Below are 22,811 nucleotides of genomic sequence, written 5' to 3' on the forward strand. Positions count from 1 at the left end.
TGTCTTGGGAAGCCTTGTACGAACTGTACAGAGCACCCTTAAAGAAAGTGCATTAACAGTGCAGTACTAGTGCTTGTATTACTGCTATAGCATGTTCACGTTGAGCTAAATCCTCAAAAACATTTAATAACTCATGGATGATGCAATTACACATGATCTTGAAATTTGGCTCATTTGTAGTGCTGCTTGACCTGCTATATAAAAATATTTCAAAATCTTGTTGCTCTTAATAATGTTTGACATAATATTTACAGCCAATCAAAATTTTCACAATACATTTCCTATGGGGAAGCCATATAAGCACAGTCTCCATTACATCCCCTTTACCAAACTTGTATATAATGGAGCCAAACTGAACGTGTCTGTTGTTGACACCTTTGCTGTTACCAATAATCATCTGGTTGGCTGATCAATATAATTATTGTTAATTAACTGTGTTAAGAAAAAATCCACTTTTAATTTTTAGCTGTACATGTTTTTTCAGGATTCAGCTCAACGTGAACATACTATAGCAGTAGGCAAGTATTATAGTGTAGTAGGTTTTTGTCAATAAAATAATGTGCAAGTCTCATGGTAAATGGCGTTGACTTCCAAAATGATTTATGGTTAAGTCTGATATAGCCATTATAATATATAATAATAGCTAAAACGAAAAAAAAACTTGAGTCCTTCTGTAGTCCATGGCCATGTCCAGTAGTCCAGTACAGTGGATACACCATCATCTATTAAGCATTATAGCTGAAGTCACTGCAGTAAACCCTTTTTCTACTTAAAAGTATATACACCCTTATTATAATTATATATGTTTTGAATTGCCATAAGTGATTTAACTTTATTCACAATAATACTGTACTATAATGTGTACTAGTTATGTGTAATATAACTTGTTAGGTGATGTGTTGATGTTGCATGTAGAGTAATGGGTGATGAGGTTATCACTACTCAACTTCTAATTCTTGTATATTACATTTCCTCCTTTTACTATTGATGTGTTCAACTTCTCTCTTCACATTATAATTACCCTTTAGTCTATAAGGAAGGCCCAGTATAGTGATAGAGTTGGTATGGTGTAGGCTCCTCATTATTATCATGGCTGACTGTTCATCTATTGTATCAACACCATACAGGTACAGTTCCTTTAGTGTCTTATCATCGGTGATGGCTTGAGCAATTGCTATAGCTCCTGTGGATGTGATGTTATTGTCACTGATGTTCAATATTCTCAGTGTGTTGGTTATTGTTATTCCTTTTGATATTATAACTGCTCCATCAACACCAAGTTGTTCTCACTGATGTCCACAGGTCATCATATCAGATACCGTATGGCTCCAAATTTTCGTAGCAAAAAAATTTCGTATTTTTCGTAATTGCACTGTAATTACGAAAATTTTTATTACGAGATTTTCATGTGCATTGAAATCGAGCCACCGATAGTTAAAGCACGAGGCTTGTGAGGGTTTAGCTATACGATAGTGTTGGTGTAAAAGGAGTTTGTTAAATACCATCTCCAAGTAAGCTACTATCACATGAAATTTACTATTATTATCATTATTATTATTATTACTCTTCGGCCTTAAAATAATGCTCGGCGTACTACCTGTCCAGTCGTTTTTGATACACTTAATAACCTCTGACACAAGTATGATGTTTTTTTTCTCAGTACTCATCCATCCATTAAGCATCCGTGCTTCTGGTTTTGTCTTCACAAGTATTCTACTTCGCGACGATGTAACTCGTGTTCCACATATTACCGTAAAACGTTAGTCTCGCGTGCCAGACGGTTTGTGTGGGGGCGGCAAATAAACCGTCTGGTCACTGTTGCACACATTCCGGGACCACTGCCGGAATGTTGGCAGAGCCAATCAGATCGCTTCGCGGACTCTGTGACGAAACAAACACTAATAATTCAAATTCTTAGTGTAATAAAGAACTGAATCTCGGCTACAGATTACTTTTTCGAAAGTTTAACAACGCCATGGGTTTAAAATCTTTTGTTTCCCTAGTACAGGGCTCTTAAAAGCGTTGGTATAAGAACGATTATGGTTCACTACGGATTTGTGAAACGGCGGAATTGTAGACAGGAGGACGTTCAGCAATGTTTTTAATACGTCACCAGGACAATACCAGTACAATTATCGTCTTAGTCTGCTCACAGAGGTGATTGGAACGATTATTACATCATCCTTGGCGCAAAACAATGCCGTGATGTAATTAATTGCATGCCAGTGAGTTCACGGAAAGTGTGCAACAGTGACCAGACGGTTTATTTACCGCCCTCACACAAACCGTCTGGCACGCGAGACTAGTGCAACATCACGATTTTTTTTAAAATTACGAAAGGGCTTGAAATTACGAATTTATTTTTACGAAAATTTACTTATTGATGAAAACATGGCTTTTTACGAAATTTTTATACTACGAAAATTTGGAGCCATACGGTATTTAATATAGTTCATGTATACTATTGGCGTATTGCTAACTATGTCAATTGGTTAACTTATTAGCAAAGAAGTTATGCTTGTAAACTAATTGTCAATGAAAACAAGCAGTCATATGGACTTTTCTAACAATGTGGTAGTGTTTCAAGTTTCACATGCAATATTGCAATAATCACATCTTAAATGACTCATGCAATAATCGCATGTCAAATTCGATATCGCCCAACCCTAAATTAGTACTAACGCATTACTTAACTAACTACGCGCATTGCTGTAATATTATTACCTAACAAAGTACCTTTATACATTGTGTAATATGTAATATCAAGACTCACGGTAGTGAGTCGCGCGGCCAGTAAAGCAGAAACGCGCACCACAGACAATAAATGATAGTCTCGTGCCCAGACCGCTTTTTTTCTTTTTGTGTGGGGGCGGAGAAAAAAAGGGTCTGGTGGATCTCCAATACATATTTTGTGCAACCGGATCTACAACTTTTGGGGATCGTTGATTAGTTGTGATGAATAGCAAAGGCTTGTTAACGAAGCGACAATAGGAAATACGGCGCGCGTACCCAAGGATGCAGCCTTGCCAAGCAAACGCGCGCCGTATTTCCTATTGTCGTTTCGTTAACAAGCCTTTGCTATTCATCACCACTAATCAACGATCCCCAAAAGTTGTAGATTCGGCTGCACAAAAAATGTATTGGAGATCCACCAGACCCTTTTTTCTCCGCCCCCACACAAAAAGAAAAAAAGCGGTCTGGGCACGAGACTAAATAAATAATGCGACCACTACACATGAGGATTTTACACGAACGAACGTTGTCAAATTCGGCCTGCCTATAACTCACCCGTCATTTATGCTATCCCTCTGAAACTCTAGACTTAAACTCATCGTGTCACCAGGGCCGCCCACAGGGGGGCAACTGGGGCATTTTGCCCCGGGCCCCAGCCTGAAAGGGGCCCCAGGAGGCCTCATGAAGGGCCCTTGAATACCTGTTTAAAAGATCGATATACTCTAATAGAGCAGTCAGATCTAAATACTCTAATAGAGCAGTCACAGTATTCTTCAGAGGAGCAGTGTAGCAAGCTTATAGATAAGGAGATATGGTTGGTGAGGGGTAGTTATTGTCATTGTTAGCAGGTTATGACCTTTTTTTTTTTTTTTTTTGGTCTTCAACTTACAGCTTGGGTGAAGTTGTGATTCAGAATGGAAACCTCCTTGCCTCTGGGGCCCCACTTTAACTCTTTGCCCTGGGCCCCTTAATTTCTTTGGGCGGTCCTGCGTGTCACTAGTAACTACATCAAAGGGGAGGTTTCGTTTTATTTATATATATCAGAGCTCTCAACTGGTGGAAATCACTTTGAGTGAGAACATAAGTGAAAATGAGTGAGGTTGGTATGAAAATGAGTGAGATTATGTAGAGGGCAGGAGACTCACTTGCAGTGTGTCAATCACACTCCTAAATGCAAAGGATTTTGCCTCGAGGGGGTCTGGGGTATGAGAAAAGTTCGCAACTCAAGACATTCTCAGATGCAATTTTGATCAAAATTCATGATTTTTGGACAAAGAGACTTTAATCACATACAGAAAGGGATTATATTGCATAATGTATACATAGCTATTTCATTGTTTGCTGCTGCTGTGTGCCTGTTAAAATTATTCTGATGTTGCTTTCTTTGCAGATTTGAGCACCGCATCTGCAGGGTTGCATTTATAACAAGGCTCTGTTTTGATTATAACAGATATTGACCAAAATACATACAATAACTATACAGCATGAAAATGACTAAGTATAGCTAATAATTGCATGTTAAAAATAATAATGTGAAGTCAGTTAATTATACAGCTAGCTAGCTATATTATGGTGTGTCCAATGAGCCAATAATGGCAATGGGAAACTTTCTGTTTACATGGCTTCTGTTGATGGTTAGTGGCTGAACAACCCTAACATATGTGAATATAATCACTCTCATGCATGCAAGACCCTTACGAGTGATCACGTGATGCTAAAAACGGCTGTTTTGGTTCGAGATTCATGCTGTGAGTCAAAGAGATTAATGCGTGAGTTTAGAGGTGTTGTGAGTGAGAGAGTGAGATTTTGCTTCAATGCGTGAGACTCACGCAGAATGAGTGAGAGTTGAGAGCTCTGATATATATTTTTGCATGCGGTTAGACGCAAGCACAGGTGCGTGCATGCCTTGGGTTCCTTTGTGCATTCCGAACATTCATTGCCCTGCCATTGCTTCAATATGTGCTGAATCGATTCAAGATTCACATCATCGATTTCGCCACACATCATTACCCTACAGTTTTAATTTCAGCACCAAACGAAGTTTCACTAGTCGTCCTCATCAGTCGACCTACAGGCCAAATACAAACCCATATTGTTGTTTTCCGCAATACTCGCTTGGCATGTAGGGAAATGTATCTATAAACTATTCTAAAGGTTTCATTGAGATTTTGTTACATATGTTTTCGAGAATGGCTAGTTTGAAATTTGAATTAAGTCGCCCCAACATAATTTGCTAAGGCACGGCTTAAGAATTTAAAGAATGACGCAGAACACAACTGCGGTCACCAGTTGTTAACTGGGCTGTGAATAGTAAGTGTAGTTAACATAATCAGTTTTTTTTGTTTTTTTTCCCCGGGGTATCCAGCACCCTTTGCCACCACCCCTAGCACTAGATGTTGAAGTGCTAGCCAAAAGAAAGACTAAATTTTATTGGATTAAGGGAAAGGCACCTGACTTTCTATCAGAGCAAGGTCAAGAGCCCTATGGTTGGCTGGGCAGCCACTGTGGGAACGTGCTCCCCTGAGACAAGCAATTGTTGAACGCAGCAGCGAAAAACTAAGGCGACAGCGTAGCCAGGCCATAACACTACTGTAAGGAACACCCCTTTTCAAAGACAGCAAATAGGCCAGACATTTGTAAACAACATTAGTACACCCACTCATTCCACCAAATGTGGAAAACACTAACGGTACAAAAGAGCCCATCTCAACTTCTCTGATCCTTTGCTCATATTTTCTGCATTTCTCCTTCTCAAATTGCCGATACAGTGAAGACACTGGAGTGGTGCGGTACGATGAAGCAGTTGGGTTGAAAACCTTGACATCAAAAAAAGTCCTCTGGTGTTGGCCACCCCAGAACCCATCAGCTGAGACGTCCAAACGGGCCCCATCCTCAGCAATTGCCGTTGAGTATGTGAGTGTTTCACCTGAAAGGGTCTGTAATGAAGGTTCCACACACACACCAGAACACACTTCTGATAGGGCATCAGCAGTAAAGTCCCTTAATTCATTATGCCTAAGGGTGGGATAACCACCAGTGGGACAATTCATAGCATGATTCACAGAGAATCCCTCACCACAAATGCACTGTGTAGGCAAACCAGATGGAAGCCACCCATAGCGCAAGCAAAGTGCATCACGAAAAGCACCCTTATGCAAAGCAAAGCCGTGCTCGTCAACAGGCAAAGCTGAAAGCCAAGATGAAGCCCCCTTCTCACTAGACAGTGCCATGATTCTCTGTAGATCAGCAGACAATGATTGGTGCAAACAGGCAGCAAAATCTGCTTGTGCTTGATGTGTCACATGTACAACTTTGGATTTAGCCAAACGTTGAGCCTCCAAAGTGTCGATGCTAAAATGAGATTCTTGCTGAACAATCAGAGCAACAAGTGCAGAGGTTATCTTCACAGATGAATCAAATTGGGTTAGACAATAGTTTTCAGGAGCGTAGCCAGGATTTTTTGAAGGGGGGTTCCAGCACCAGCATTGAGTTACTAGAAGCTAGCCGCTTACAGACTTTCAATATTTTAATACATCAAAACTCAGCAAATTACTATATTTTATGCAAAAAATACATTAATTATGATGCATTAAGTGCCCCTGGGATGAAGGTAGTACTAGATAAAGTCACCTAGTGGAAACAGACAGCATAACACATAGAGATACATAATAGTAATCTGTAAGTGATGGTTATATCTCACTGTGGTATAGAAGCCATGAATCCACTGATACAAATGACAATCAAAACAATATAGCTATACAAATATGCATAGCATGAATTCATTTTGCGCAACACAAGTGATAAATGACTGGAGGAGCTCTTTATCTTTAAACACTGCACACCAAAGCTATAGCAGTATAAGATCATGCGAAGTTTTGCATTTAATGTTGGAATGTCTGATATGGACATGGATATTTACATGCATATTTACATGCATATTTACATGCATGTTCTATCAGAGTATACCTGACTGCTCTATTGGAGTATATACCTGACTGCTCTATTAGAGTATATATCTGAGTGCTCTATTAGAGTATATCGATCTTTTTAACAAGTTTTGAAGAGAGCTCATGTTACCTCTGTAAATCCTTCCCTGAGAGATGAATGTAAGTTTTATCAATTGTTGTACTATGCCATTACACTATATTGCTCACTCATTTTGTCCTGCCACACTAAATGGTGTGTTAGGATCCCGCTTGCATAAGTCTAAATTTTGCAGGGGGGGTTCCTGAACCCCCCGGAACCCCCCCTCCCTACGCCCCTGGTTTTGGATTACCAATGCCAAGACCACTAAGCCTAATGGGTAACGAGAAAAGAGATCTCTCAGCATCACTAATTGATCTCCCTGTCAATGCAGGAAGGAACTTAAGAGAGATAACATCCTCAAGAGAACCAAAGAGGGCAGAGATTAGCGGGATGGTACGCACAAAATAAGTCCATTTACTACACACACCATGTACGTAAGCAGCATGGGAATGGACTTTCGCTATATCACTGAGCAAACCAACACAGCAGGACCAGGACTCGACTTTCTCAGAGACATAAGCCTCGGTGAAACAGTGGGAACCAAGAACAGCTCCAAGATGGCGCTTGCCCTCAACAGTAATATTCACTCCAGTGCCAGCAAACTGCTGTCTGGCAGAGGAAAGATAGTCTGGCTTTACAATTAACCAGGTCTTGGCAGCATTAGGATAGTATCCATACATAGAACCAAGATCCTGAAGTTTAGTCCACCAAGTATACAAGCCTTGCAGTGTACCCCCTGCTGTCGCATCATCAGCAAACCAAACTTGTGCCACACTGGGATCCTGCAGTGAAGCGATCAATGGAGTGATGCTAACAGAGTACATAGCCATCGCTAAAGGGTCACCTTGTGTAGTTCTCTCAGAAGACAAAATGTGGCGACCATCAATATATAATGGAATGTCTTTCCGATAGGTATTAATAAGGATGTTCGCAAGAGGTGGACACAGAGACTGCATGTTATGGAGTGACACTTGACGATTAAGACAGTTAAATGCATTCATTGCATCAACCAGCAGCACACCCTGAGTGGATGAATCAGAATAAATGTATCTCATTGCATGAATGGCCACCTCACATCCTGCATCTTTCCCCGCACAAAGTTGAAGTGGTCCCGCAGCCTCCAAAATGTCCAACCTGACAATACTCAGCACAGCCTTTGCAATAATCCGTCGTACCACTTCACCAATACCAATTGGACATACTCCAGGGCACTTATTGAGAGCAATAAGGCGACATGCTACTAGTGCATCAATTCCATCAGGATCCACACAGGAAGTACACAAACGCCGAGCAACTAGAGCCAAGGAGTTACACAAATCATCAGATGCCCGTTGAAATGAGGTGCAGAGGCATCTCCATCCATAAGCATCCAACCCAGAAGGGCCTGCAGAGCCCTGAGTCTGAAGGGCAGCACTTCTAATCACAGTTCCATCCAGAGCTTCAAAAATCACAGCATGAAAATTTGTATCCTTCTCCAATAATGGCTTAAGGGCACCTGGGTGAGCAGACTGACTAGGAGGATGCTTCTTCAATAGTTCATTGTAAACTGTCCATGTAGGAGAGTCCTGATTCACGGGCATGTCCAGCTTCAATGGAGTGCCTGAATGGTTAGTGGAATCAATCACTTTTATAGCAGCCTTTACATTACCACGTGACATGTGGTCAACAAAACGACAATACAAACGATCATTATTTGCAGATAAAGAGTTCTCAGATGGAACACGAAGACGCTGTTGTATTACAATTCCTTCATTTAACAAATCAGCAATCTGGCCTTGATTCCACAAATCAAGATGTTGTTCCAAACAGGAGTTAAAGTCCTAGCTTTGTCCTGGCAGACTTGTGTGGTTTCTGCAATAATAGAGTACACATTACCATGGCAGCCTTGATAGCAATACACTCTAGGGAGCTACCTTCCCCATAAACAGCAAACAATCTGGCCAATTCCTGAACAAAGGCTTTTCCCACCTTCCCAAATGGAACAACAAACAAGTTACGACGCCAATGCACAGCTATATCATAAGCTGCAGATATTTCCTTCACAAACAACTCACCGCTGACATCTTTCAATAAAAAGTAAGGGGGAGACATTACTGAAAAAATTGGTGACTGAGTCCCAGAGGAGGGGACAGACTCTACCTGATCACTGGAGGAAGTGGCAGTAGCCGACAAGCAGATTGGACAGACATATTGCTCACCCGTTTGCTCCAAATGCCTCCCCTGAGCTTTGGTGATGCCGACACAATCTCCATGATACCAAATCTTACAGCCTTCACCACGCACATCACAGCAAATCATGAAACGATTGTTCTCAGGTTGTTGACAGGAACACCACAGTTTATTGGGAGCGCTGTTCGCGCCCATAGCAGCGGCCGCAGAAGCCTTCAAGCGAGCAGAACGACGCATCTCCAATTAAGGCCTCTCACGACCCTAGAAAACAACACCAAGCGAGAAACCACGACAGCAACGTGTTAAACAACCTTTATAGAGCCCCTTGCAGCGGGAAAGGAAGTGAACAACGTGTCCAGCAGCTTGCGATACGAGGAGAGCATGTAGTGCAGAGCTCTCAACTGGTGGAAATCACTTTGAGTGAGAACATAAGTGAAAATGAGTGACATTGGTATGAAAATGAGTGATTATGTAGAGCACAGGAGACTCACCTGTAGTATGTGGATCACATTCCTAAATGTGAGGGATATTGCCTCTAGGGGGTCTAGGACATGGGAAAATTTGGAACCTGAGACATTCTCAGATGCAATTTTGATCAAAAATTCTGCAAATTATTATGCAAACTTTCTGAAAACCAGTTGAAGACCAAAAAAAAAAAAAAAAGGTCACAACCGCACCCTTACGAGTAATCACGTGAAGCTAAGAAACGGCTGCTTTGGCTCGAGATTAACATTACTGTGAGTCAGAGATACTAATGCGTGAGTTTAGAGGTGCTGTAAGTGAGAGAGTGAGATTTTGCTTCACTGCGTGAGAGTTGAGAGCTCTGGTAGTGCATAATCAGTGCATGTAGCTAGCCATAAAACATCGTTCGAGAATGGCTAGTTTTGAAATTTGAATTTAGTCACCCCCACGTAATTTGTTCTCTAAGGACGCAGCTTGAAGAATTTAAAAATTGACAAAGAGTGCAACTGGGTTATTGTTAGTGTAGTTAATCAGTGCATATATATATAGCCATAAAGCAAAAAACTATGCCATCAACACAAAGTATTTAGAACTGTCCAGTGCAATGCAGATCATTTATAGCCTGTAAGGCACCACACAGAAATGATATGGGTACAAGCATGTACGTATACACATGCAGTTACAACATAATATGAATACAAAAAACTATCAGCATCAGTTTGTTCTCATTAATACTGTTACAATTGTACTATCTGATTAATATTCACAACTTGCATACCTCACACATGGCCGCACTATGGTATATCACTACTTTTTGTTGCAGTTAACTCTGCTTTACTTGGACGCGCCTTTTTTTTACAGCTATTAGCTGTTTTGGATGGGATAACATATTACTATAGTTGCTTTTAAACTGAAGTAATAGTAATATATAACTGTAATGTTCAAAGTGGCAGTAACCAGTAATAAGTAATACTGTATATTACTTTTTAAAGTACTGCCCCAACACTGTGTTCACTTGTAATGGGTAAAACTTAGCTGAAAACAAAAGAGAATGGCTACTTTAATGATAGTTGGAGCACACCTTCAATTGCAGAATAACATGTAGTTTTTATGATGTTTCTGATGCCATTTGATGCAGTGTGCACTGGTTTTCCAGTCATTACAAACACAGTAAAACAAACAATTGTATAAGGAAAACTTACATTTGAGTAGAGATCATAGAATTAAAAGTAAACAATAAAACAAGCGAGGTCATGTACATTTATAGCCATACTAATTGATATTTAATTCCTACTTCAGTTATGACAATATTATTGACAGCCTGTATATGACTGAAGTAAATTAATTGTTAACTACAATGGAACCTCAGTTATCCGGACCCCACTTATCCGGATTCTCGGTTAACCAAACTACGGTAGGGACCCGCCGATTATGCTCATTATTTTACCTATTATGCTATGCTGCACTGCTCAAAAATTTACTTATTATGCTTAAATTAATGCTCAATATTTACCTATTATGCTCAAATTATGCTCAATATTTTTACCTCAGTTCCCATGTTTTTCTAATAACTTTGCACTTTATGGAAAAACAGTAAGTGGTTGAAGCACAGACTGTAAATCCTTGCTTGTCGAAATACATGTCACAGAAAAGATAGATATACTCTAATAGAACAGTCAGCTACCTGATAATTTTATTAGAGTTACTGACTGTTCTATTAGAGTATATCGATCTTTTTGTCGGATATGTATTTTGATAAACAAGAATTTATAGCATTGCACAAGTTTTCTGCCTATTATGCTAGCATTATGCTCAATGCTTTCAGGCACCTATTATGCTCTTTATTATGCCAGCATAATTGGCGGGTCCCTAAACTACGGAAATGACTGCTCTATTAGAGTAGTGACTGCTCTATTAGGGTAGTTGAAATACTGATATTTTAAATTTGTTTCTTTATGCTCTTAAGGTTATTTATACACAGTTTCAGAAATACGGACTTTTCAGACTTATGGACCACCCATGGTCCCAAGGGGTTCGGATAACTGAGGTTCCACTGTAGTATAGTAGACAACTACCCTTGTTTCAATGCATTTATTTCTATGATCCCTACTAAAATGTAACATTTGTCTATTTTTCCATACATTAGGTACACCTTAGCTATGTTTGGGACCTACTTGACATGGTCGCTATAATGAGGTGGTCTCAAGAAAAGATGATGTTTTTGTGGAAGCCTCCTCATTACTGTCACCATGTTGTAGGTCAGACATGGCCGTAGTAGTAAAACCACTGAAAATTTTTCCTTACAGGCAGGACAGGTGTACTGATTGCTTGCCATTTGATCTTCTCTGATCACATTACTTCTGATCAAGCTGTGGCTCATGTGAGATCAAAGGGGTGAGCCACACCTACCCTATGCACCTAGCCACACCTCTTTTTGCTGCAGGCCAGGTTCTATTCAGTCACCAGTTCAACTACAGATAGTACAAGAGTTCTATGAGTACCTGAGGCCCAAGTGGATAGTGTTCCCTTCAGTGTGAGTGTATTGCCTGTGTGTGTCTGTGTGTGTGTTTGCCATAGTTTCAATCTAACCCCTTTATTGTGAGAAATTGTCAACAGTCTTTTAAATCTGAAGACGTTTGATGACAAGTGTGTAATTTACTTGGCTACCAATGATTTGTGTGTGACTTTCCCAAGATATATATTGACCAGATCTGCGAAAACTTGACACAATCATGCCAGCCTAAATTTACAGTATAAAGCTGTATTAAACTTTAGTAAAGGAAGGGACTAACAATAAAAACCTGGATATCATCTTATTCGCCTACTCAATAGGAGTTGGAAACTCTTTGTTTCATTGCAGTAGACCCAAGTATACACAAGTTATGAGTGTTTGTTTACATCACGTCGATGTGATCGTATGTGATCTGTACAAATCAGTTTTTCTGTTGTTGTTACTTTGTAGGGCTGTAACTCCGAAAGTTATTGGCATATGAGGCTGAAACTTTGCCAGATGGTACACTTAGCTAAGTAGATTATAAATATTTGCTAGACAGGAATTCGAAAAATGCACGATTGTGTCGGGGTTTTCACAGATCCGGTCACATATAAGCATCATTCACTGGATGGTATACAGTATGCATTGGTGTACCTGTTGTAGTATTATCTTACTAAGCTATTAACTGCGTTAATTGTTACATAACTTAATTGTTAATTCCATCCCTTCCCTTAGGGATTGTAGTGATTTCCCTTGTGTGATGTTGGATCAGTTCATGAATAACCAGCGATGTATCCTTCATGGTGCTGCTACAAGTATCTACCAAAGGTAAATATTGTGTTAGCAAGTTATGTCATCAAGTATGACCTCATTAGTTGTTTGTGATATTGCTGTATATGAATGTTTGTATCCTTATTGGAAATGTGTGTGTTCTTAATATGGAGGTGTTTGTGTACTTAATATGGAGGTGTCTGTGTCCTTAATATGGAGGTGTTTATGTCCTTAGTATGGAGGTGTTTGTGTCTTTAATATGGAGGTGTTTGTTGTCCTTATATGGAGGTGTATGTGTCCTTAATATGGAGGTGTTTATGTCCTTAATATGGACTGCCTGCCTGCCTGCCTGCCTGCCTGCCTGCCTGCCTGCCTGCCTGCCTGCCTGCCTGCCTGCCTGCCTGCCTGCCTGCCTGCCTGCCTGCCTGCCTGCCTGCCTGCCTGCCTGCCTGCCTGCCTGCCTGCCTGCCTGCCTGCCTGCCTGCCTGCCTGCCTGCCTGCCTGCCTGCCTGCCTGCCTGCCTGCCTGCCTGCCTGCCTGCCTGCCTGCCTGCCTGCCTGCCTGCCTGCCTGCCTGCCTGCCTGCCTGCCTGCCTGCCTGCCTGCCTGCCTTCCTGCCCAATGCCTTCAGGCAAGTATAACTCGATAATGGCTAAGGCTATGGGCTTGATTTTCTTTGTCCGGAGACATGCCTTTTGGCTGCAGCAATATGTACAATGAGCGCATCATGGACTTACTTTTGTCCTCCTTTGTGTCCCATTTCTTTTTGCTGACTGCCCAAAGTGTCATTCGCAGTAGCACGATGCATGGCTTCCCTACATTTGTAAACAGGAATTCATCCATATTTTCCGTGGTGACTGTATTGATTGCAGAGGCACTTCTGGTACTGTTCTTTGTTAGTAGTGCTGTGTAACAAGCTGAAAATAGGTGAAAGTGAACACTTGAGTCAATAATTGATAGATAGGGCATGCGAATCATCCGTACTTTTCGTGGTGATTGAATTGATTCATTTGTAGCACTGCATGTGTATAACAGGCTGAAGCGAAGCGTAATGTTACTTTCGAGTCAGTGTAATTGATAGCTGAGACATGCGTTCAGATGAAAATGTTAACTCTGGTGCCATCCTTTCCTTTGATGGGGTATGTGTGGGTTCACCAGTAATAATAATGCTATAAAAAAGTAAACAAACAAGTATAAGGAATTTTAAGTTTGATTAGGGATCATAGAAATAAAAAGTAGGGAAACAAGGGAAGTTGCCTACACCTGCAGATATACTAGTGAACATTTAATCCCTAATTCAGTCTTGGTTTATACTTGTATGGAAAGTGTTAGTTACAATCATGGGGGCAGCCACTGACCACCACCATAATATTAAAGTATTTAATACCAATGATATTGTGTGCTAAATGCTTAAGTACTTTTTAGAAATGGTTTCATTGTTGCTAATATCATTTCAGGTGTTGTGTGATATTTGTGGACAGATATTAGACTTGTGTGGAGTAACTACTCAGTTTCCATGGAGAACTACTGCTGCTACTACTACAGTGGTTACCAATGGCAACACCAATACCACCAAGTTGAAGGAATTGTGTAAAAATCTCTTAGTGAGTTGGAGTTGAGGGCTTATCTTGGAGGTGTGGGCTCAGATCATGTGATCCAGAATGATGAAGATGATAATGAGGAGCTGGACTTGTTAGTGTCCCCTAGCAATAGTGTTCATGATACACTGGAGTGCAGTGATCTGATTGGTTCAAATAAGATGACAACCCAGTCACTTAATAAACTTCACCTTGGTAACTGGTTAGATAATAAAGATACCATAGAAACTACTAATCAACTGAAGGTGAGGTTGTAATAATATTTTAAGGCCTACAGTACCACTCAAATGCAATGTTGTCTTGCGAGAGTGCAAGTAGTTAAAAAGCTCGCTGGTGTGGCATCTGTTTTGCTCATGAGTATTCATCCCAAACAAATACTCAGGAGCAAAATGGGTGCCACACCCTTTAATCAGCAAGGTTTGTAATAACTTGCACTCTCGTGAGACGACATTGCATTTGAGCGCTACGTACTATAGTACAGAGCAACATGTTCCCTATGTAGGTATACATACTGTAATAGCAAGGTTTGAGAAATTTTAATTTTTTCAGATTGGTAGCTTTCTGTGAAACATTTACCTGTTTGAAAAAACAACATTGTTTAGTATTACATATAAATGCATAAATGATCCTGAAGAAGTGAAAGTTGTCCCCACTTGAAATTTTGAATGGTGGGGGGACAATAGTACTATATTGTACTCCTATAGTACTTGAAGTGGTACATACGTAGGTATCTCAGAGTTCTCTTGGTAGGCAAAGATGTTTTACATGTGTGGATGTAACACTTTCACACTTCAGATCAAAGGAGGCTACATTTCATATGTAACCCAGCCAGCCGGGCTACACCTGAATGTAGACTGGGCAACGATTATGTACGTAGATGATTGATATTGTGGGGATTGATTAATACTCACGTGATTAGCATGCACGACTTGGATTTCACCATGAAAACCACTCAGACAGAGAGAGTTTTGTTATCCTCACTATCCTATGAGTTGAAAAATGTTGGGATAAGGTGAAAACTAGTGCTATAGCTTATTCACCAATTGTTTCTGCATGTTTCTAAATATGGACCCTACCTCCATCACGAAGTTACCACTCTGCATGAAGTAACCACTCTACAAACAAGCTTACCTATATAGGCCTTTAGTGAACTCTGTAAATATTTCATAATGATTCAAGAGCACTGATTAAAACATTACATTTGCGTGACCAAGATTTTCCATGATATCTCAAATCCCTAGGATTTGTCCATTCATTGTTATAATCAAACGGTTTGGGTGAATAATTGCTCTGTGCAGGCTATCAACCTGATATAGATGGAAAGTGTTGCATATTAAGCCCTCGGGAAGTTGGGAATACATATCAGGTAAAGCCCTGATGCCCGTGTTACAACTATCAAGACACACAATAGTGTGTCGTGCAGCCCAAAAAGCCGGCGCGCCACATTATACGTATCTTCTACACCTTCTTATATAATGTGTGTAACAAGTCATGACTAATTGTTAACAGAGTGATCTCAACAACAGTCAGTCACCATCAGGATACAGTGAAGTGTTATCCTCCATCAGTGATGTGACTCCATTACTGTGTCTACTACTGAACTGGTTTGATGAGTTGAAGGTGAGAGACTAGTTGGTGACTGTTCTATTAGAGTAGTTTAGTAAGTTGACTAGTGTATCATACAAATCTTTGGTAGTATAAAAGTTTCATGGGCATATGAATTCTCTGATTTTTTTGTAAGTATGGTAATGCTATTGCAATATTCTGTAAATGAATTGCATCTTCAAGTTCACTGATTGTTCTATTAGAGTAGTTAGGTGTTTTATTGTCATGTAGGAGTCATTGCTGAGTGGTGATGTTACTGTAATTAGACAAGATCACCAGATGCAGTTATCCCATCCAAGGTCAACTATAAATGTAACCTACTAACTGGTTGTGTGTTTCAAAGTACAACGATGCTGTCATTTTGGGCACATGATGTGTAGTTATTTACATTGTAGAAATTTATAGTTATAGTGGAAGGGCAAATTGTCATTAAGTTTTCGATTGGGACAATATCAAATCACTCTTTTGCTTATTTTCAATTAGATTTTTTTGTGTATCATCATAGGCTTGTTGTCAAACAGTACGGTAGTAATATGTAAGTAAGGATCACCCCTAAACTGATGTGCCGCCTAAAGTGCTGCCTTTTACAATCATCCTAAAGACATTTTATGTAATGAAAATTACTTTTATGGAATAATTTTAGTCCATCTAACACCATTAAAATCAAGAAGCAGCTGGAAATGGGATTGTTAAAAATTACTGAAACTCAAATTTTTATCTGCCAGCCTGGCTGACCACAGTCGCGAGGCTGGCAGCCAAACAAAGCAGTGCACATAGCCACCATTTTTATGCTGCAATAACAAACCCACCAGCGGCGTGTGCCTTTTGGGGTTCCGATGAGTGTGTGCCTTGTCTTTCCTTTTTATCTTCAATCTTGCTGGTTGTCGTCTTCTTCATGCAATAAAGCCATATTGAGGCATTGATTTCCTGTGTCAAAACTTTCCTCGAGTAGCATATTTAGACACCACAAAATTATTTGAAGTGCTTATGACCTGTAACTTCATGACAACACCCATGAACAATCTTGATTGATTGAACATGGACTCTTAACACTCTGTTTATTCAATCACAATGACCGCACACCCTTATTATTGGTCTATCTGTATTTATAATGCTAGCACAGTGAAATATGAAATAGTGATACACCCCCTGGTAGGTAAGGCCGACTTGAGCTACTCTAATACAGCAGTCACCCTAATAGAACAGTCACACGTGTATAACTGTATGCTATAATAAACAAACCAAAGTTAATTAGTAAATTAGGGATCCAACCAAAAAAAATAGTGAAACAAGAGATGAATGATGGTATTACAACATAGCTTGGTCACACTATACAGTTCTTTAACCAATTAGCACATGGATTATTAGTCTTGAACCAGACCATATCCCTCGGGGTGGGGCTGATTCATTGGAGACTGAGGAGGTGTTTATATTCTCAAGTTGATAAACCCTCCCTCCTTCCCTGAGGATTAGGATCTGGTTGCAGATACCTTTACATGTTACCTGTTCTAGTTAATGATCCACTTGGACTTGTCATGCATGTAACGTCATTTTAATGCATCAAGTTTCATGCCAATCATGATTTTTTTTTGTCCACAAAAACCTGCTAAATGGTAGTTAAACATTTTCCAGTACTACACTTATACTGTCATGATGTTCATTGTAGGAGAAATCTGCCACATTACAAGTACTGTCTTCTACCATACAACAAAATTATCCGACCATATTGTACCAACTAAAGAAGTTCAACAATTTGTACATCACCTCTCCTGGAGTTTGATTGGCTGTAACAGGCTAGCTGCACCTATCAAAGCAGCCAATAAAAGCAAAGGAATCAGTGACTCTTTCCTCCCGAGCCACACCCACAAACAGACATGGGACCAAGTACATTTGAAAGTACTTAAGTAAAGTACAAGTACTTTTGAATTTTCCAAGTATAAGTACAAGTACTCCAGCGACAATCAAGAGAGTACTCAAGTAAAGTACAAGTACATTTTGCTGTAGCAAAATGTACACTTATTCAGTGTATTGTAGTATGTAAGTGTACCTAGTGGGGTTGGTACTTTCAGGTTTTTGTCAACTATTCACTCTCTTAAACACTTAAAATGCACTAACTTTAGCAGCAGCATTGTTTTTATTAGCCAGAATTCTATGACATCATTAATCGTGGCTACATGATACATAGTAAGGTTAGGGAAGGCACTAGAAAAATTGTACAATGTACCTTCATGCAATTTTGTTATGTACCCACTGTGTACAAACTACGTACAATGTTTGCAGTACTTACAAGTACTTTAAGTACTCAAGTACATACAAGTACTTAGTGAAGTACTTGAGTATAAGTACAAGTACATTGGGGAAATCAAGGAAGTATTTAAGTAAAGTACAAGTACTTTCAAATCTGTACTTAAGTGTACTTAAGTATAAGTACTCATGTACTTGGCCCCATGTCTGCCCACAAACCACTTAAATACAGTAGCAGTAGTTCTGGTGATGATCATGTGATTTCCAATCTGTTGTTACATCATCAACATTGTTAATTTATTTATCATTTGTTAACATTTTGTACACATGTATAATTATATTACTCCAATTGTGAAAAGGAGGTAGCTGTGTATGGTAGGCACTATCAATACAGAATTAACTGCAGTCAATTCTGTTACACAAAGGCAAGTACAGTGAGTTCTCCATTATCTGAACACCTTGCTAGTTCAATTACAAAATTAATGCATTCAGAAAAGTGAATTTGTCCAGATAGGTAAATCCCATTCATTTATATACAGAACTCTGTTCAATCACCTCAATAGAACAGTTATTCCTACCATTAGGGACCGGCCCATTATGCCCCTATTACATGTATACTCATTGTGCAGATATGTGTTATACGGTAACTTATGAATAGTTGTCATTTACTGAACATTAATTTTAATCTGAATTGGCTTTAAAACTCAGTAATGGCAGTTGCATGCAGTTGCTACTATAAGTTGAAAACTTTGCAAAAAGGTCCATGCATTAAGTTTGCTCAAGTACGTGATTTTTAAATTTAAAACCATTAAAATGTGAATACCGTAAATCAGGAAAAATTTGTTGTCAAAATTTTTGTCTCTGGCTGTATTGACAAAAATTAAAATGACAAATTATTTTTGCCTATACGAATAATTTGCGTATACAAATAGTAACTTATCAAAATTTTTCATCAATTATGCCAGTAACGAAAATATGTTACGTCGAAATTGTAATAGACGAAAATTTCTATGCCAAAATTTTCCTGATTTACGGTAGCTATAATTATGATCATATTACTTCGTATACCACTACACATTTTGATATTCACAGCTCTCAATATCACATCAGAGGCACATACACCTGTCCATGTGCTAGTATATGCTTTGAACTCTTAATCATGTTGTGTACACTAAAATATTTTACAAAAATTTAAAATATGTACAACTTTACTTGCCTGTTAGTGTACATGTACGTATCGGGAAGTGTTTTTCTGGCTAACTGATGCAATATATGTGTACATACTGTCACAATGTAATTGCGTAGTCTAAAAACTGACTGAATTTTGTCAATACATTATGCAAAAGAAAGTGGATAGTTGCATTAACAGTGTTTACAGTACTAGTGCTTGTATTATTGTTAGCAGTATAGGTAAATTATTATTAATAATTAACTACATTGAGAATTTTAGTGTAGTAGGTTTTTGTCAATAAATGTGCAAGTCTCATCGTAAATGGTGTTGACTTCCAACATGATTTATGGTTAATTCTGACTATAGCTAAAACAAAACAAAACTTGAGTCCTTGCAGTAGTCCATGACCATATCCAGTAATCCAGTGCAGTGGATACACCCTGCTATCATCTATATACTAATTAAACATTGTAGCTGAAGTCATTGCAGTAGAAACAACTTTCTACTTAAAAAAATTAACTATGTTTTGAATTGCCACAAGTGATTTAGCAAACTTTATTCACAATAATACTGTACTATAATGTGTAATAATTATGTTATTGTTATTAGTGCTTTACAGTGACCAGCACTGAAGGTCTGACAGCAACATGTAATATAAGTTGTTAGGTGATGTGTTTATGTTGCATGTAGAGTAATGGGTGATGAGGTTATCACTACATAACTTCTAATTCTTGTATATTACATTTCCTCCTTGTACGATTGATGTGTTCAACTTCTTCATTCACAATATGGCATAGCGCATAAGGATGTTTCAGTTTAGTGATAGAGTTGTTATGGTGTAGGCTGCTGATTATTATCATGGCTGAGTATTTATTCATTGTGTCATCATACAGTGACAGTTTCTTTAGTGTCTTGCTTTTAATAATGGCTCGAGCAATTGCTGTGGCTCCACATTCATCAATATCATTGTAACTAATGTCTAGTACCTCCAGTGAGGTGTTGTGTAGTAAACTGTTTGCAATTGCTGTAGTTCCTGTGGCTGTGATATTACATCTATGAATGTTCAGTTTCTTTAGTGTCTTGTTATTAGTAATGACTTGAGCAATTGCTGTGGCTCCATCTTTACCTATAGCATTGTAACTCATGTCTAGTACCTCCAGTGAGGTGTAGTGTAGTAAACTGTTTGCAATTGCTGTAGTTCCTGTGGCTGTGATATTACATCTATGAATGTTCAGTTTCTTTAGTGTCTTGTTATTAGTAATGACTTGAGCAATTGCTGTGGCTCCATCTTTACCTATAGCATTGGAACTCATGTCTGGTACCTCCAGATCCAGTGAGGTGTTGTGTAGTAAACTGTTTGCAATTGCTATAGGTCCTGTGGATGTGATGTTATTGTCATCGATGTCCAATAGTCTCGGTGTGTTGGTTTTTGTTATTCCTTTTGATATTGTCACTGCTCCATCATTGTTACTGATGTCCAACTCCTCCAAACAAGTCATCATATCAGATATTGCTGATGCTTCTTGTGCTGTGAGGCCATTATTCCTCATGTCTAACACTTTGACTGTGTTAGTGTTTATTACTGCAGTGGAAATGTCCCTCACACTAGTAATATTGTTATTAGTTAACATCAGAGTGTGTGGCTGAAGGTAAGTGATGATGTCACAAATGAGTGGTGATGATGCTACAGTGAGGTAATTGTTACTAAGATCAATTGTTGTTATTTCTGGCTTGTTTGTTTTATCTCCACAAAGGTAGTGGTGTAGTAGGTTGATGCAATGATATCCAATGTGACACTTGTACAGGTTTAGTTCCTTCCATTTCCTGTGTGATCTTGATAGGAAGAATCCCAGGGACACCACCTGGTGTGGGAGGAGCCTGTGGTGACTGAGGTCAATCTTACCACTATCAAATGATTTGGACAAGATGTCACATAAGTTGTCATCCTGAGCCTCTTGGAAACACTGGAACAAGTAGAGAACCTCCACTGGGTTCTTCAAGATGTGTTGTGAGATAATTAGAGTGTTGGATATTTCCTGATTAGAAGTTGATCCTTGTTGATTATCATCAGATGGTCCAGTCTGAGGAAGTGAGTTCATGAGTTCGTTAGCATCATCATAATACTGTTTAAATGGTGATAGGTAGTATCTTAAAGAATTACACTGTCCACTGGTTACACCACAATACATGATCCACATGTTGGAGAGGCGGACACTCTTACTATCAGGATCATCATTTTCAGTAACAAGAAATGACTCCTTCATTAGTGTGTACACCTCATCTTCTGGTAAGGTTGCTACATATTTGGCAGCAAAATATTCTTGTATTCCCAAGTGTAGGAAGTTGAAGGATTTGGTTGGGGTACCAATTTCATCTGAACAATAACATTCAACAGATTGTAATAGTCCATAACAAGTGGAATCATCCCTGCACATGTCAGGTAAGTCATCCATTGTGAATACTATTTTGTCCTCTACAAGACCATCAAATGCAACTTTCTTTAGGTGCCATAGTGCTTCACGGACTGTCTGTGGTAAGTTTACCATTTTGTTGATGTGTTCATCTTTAGCAATCTTCCCTGTCCTCTTCAGGTAGTGACAAATTGTGTGTAGGACAAAACTGTGATACATTTTAGAAGCAGTTGGTGGCAGGTCCTCTGGTTGACACATACAAAGGAATACAATGATGGACATTATTAAAGGAATATAACAAATGGCATCAATACTTGGATATTGTTGAAAATGTTTCTGTAACTTCTCCAGTTTAGAAGGAGTGTCTTGTAAGGCTTCATTTGCATATTCTAATCTGCTGGTTTGGTCAAATCCAAGAATTTCAATTCTTCTGTCTACAACATCATGAAGGCAAACAGAAGCAGTGGGTCGTGATGATACCACTATCTTAGCTTTGGGTAGAACTTTTCTGTTAATTAGTTGCACAAAGAATGATTCTCCACGTAATGTATTACTCAGTTCATCAAAGCCATCAATGATCAAGGCGACATCAGCTCCATGATTGTCTTCTAAATAACTGTGTAGCTGTGTTACTTTACTGGTTGAGTGTGTGAAGTGTTCTATCAGTTGTTGTACATTAGTAATTCTCTGTACATTAGGATCTCTTAACAACAGGAGGAGTACCAGTTTGTCAGAGGTGAGTAGCTTACCCTCAGCCCATTCAACACAAATCTCTTTAACAAGTGTTGTCTTTCCTATTCCAGGATGACCCTCAATTAGGATACTGTTAGGAATACTGCCAGATTGAGAGCTGAATATTTGTGTAATGTCTGTTAACATTTGGGAGTTGATCTTTTCAGGTATGTCAGAAATATCTCCTTTTGTACGTAAAAAAATTGTTTTTGTTGTTTCATCTCTTGTTTGTAAATCTTTCTGATACATCAGTGCTAATGTTATGTAGCATTTGGTTTTAACAGGTGGCCAGGGGTCTTTCTCTTCTTTTAGTTTCTTAAGTCTCATATTGCAGTATTGTCCCTTCATGAAGTCACCCAGCCAGTCAACCACTGTGGGTACAAACAAACACAGGTT

The 22,811-nt window shown here is 39.1% G+C and overlaps 3 protein-coding genes across 5 annotated transcripts in view; 1 reads left to right on the top strand and 2 right to left on the bottom strand.

Moving 5' to 3' along the window:
• LOC136252508 (trans-L-3-hydroxyproline dehydratase-like) overlaps window positions 1–22,811 on the bottom strand; it is a 182,577-nt gene that overhangs the window by 39,516 nt on the left and 120,250 nt on the right. The gene's annotated exons all lie outside the window — the stretch shown is intronic.
• LOC136252503 (protein tyrosine phosphatase domain-containing protein 1-like) lies at window positions 11,598–14,271 on the top strand. Its single transcript, XM_066044954.1, has 5 exons — window positions 11,598–11,648; window positions 11,697–11,784; window positions 11,834–11,923; window positions 12,620–12,712; window positions 14,112–14,271. The coding sequence occupies exons 1-5, from the start codon at window positions 11,603–11,605 to the stop codon at window positions 14,140–14,142; spliced, it is 348 nt and encodes a 115-aa protein (XP_065901026.1). The 5' UTR covers window positions 11,598–11,602; the 3' UTR covers window positions 14,143–14,271.
• The window catches only part of LOC136252504 (protein NLRC3-like), a 51,919-nt gene continuing 48,907 nt past the window's right edge, over window positions 19,800–22,811 (bottom strand). For all 3 annotated transcript variants that reach the window (XM_066044956.1, XM_066044955.1, XM_066044957.1), the window contains one exon: window positions 19,800–22,786. In XM_066044956.1, coding sequence (XP_065901028.1) covers window positions 19,986–22,786 — 2,801 coding nt within the window. In that variant the 3' untranslated portion in view covers window positions 19,800–19,985. The remainder of the gene's footprint in view (window positions 22,787–22,811) is intronic.

Source organism: Dysidea avara, chromosome 4 (genome assembly GCF_963678975.1).
Source record: "Dysidea avara chromosome 4, odDysAvar1.4, whole genome shotgun sequence".
NCBI classification, from domain to species: Eukaryota; Metazoa; Porifera; class Demospongiae; order Dictyoceratida; family Dysideidae; genus Dysidea; species Dysidea avara.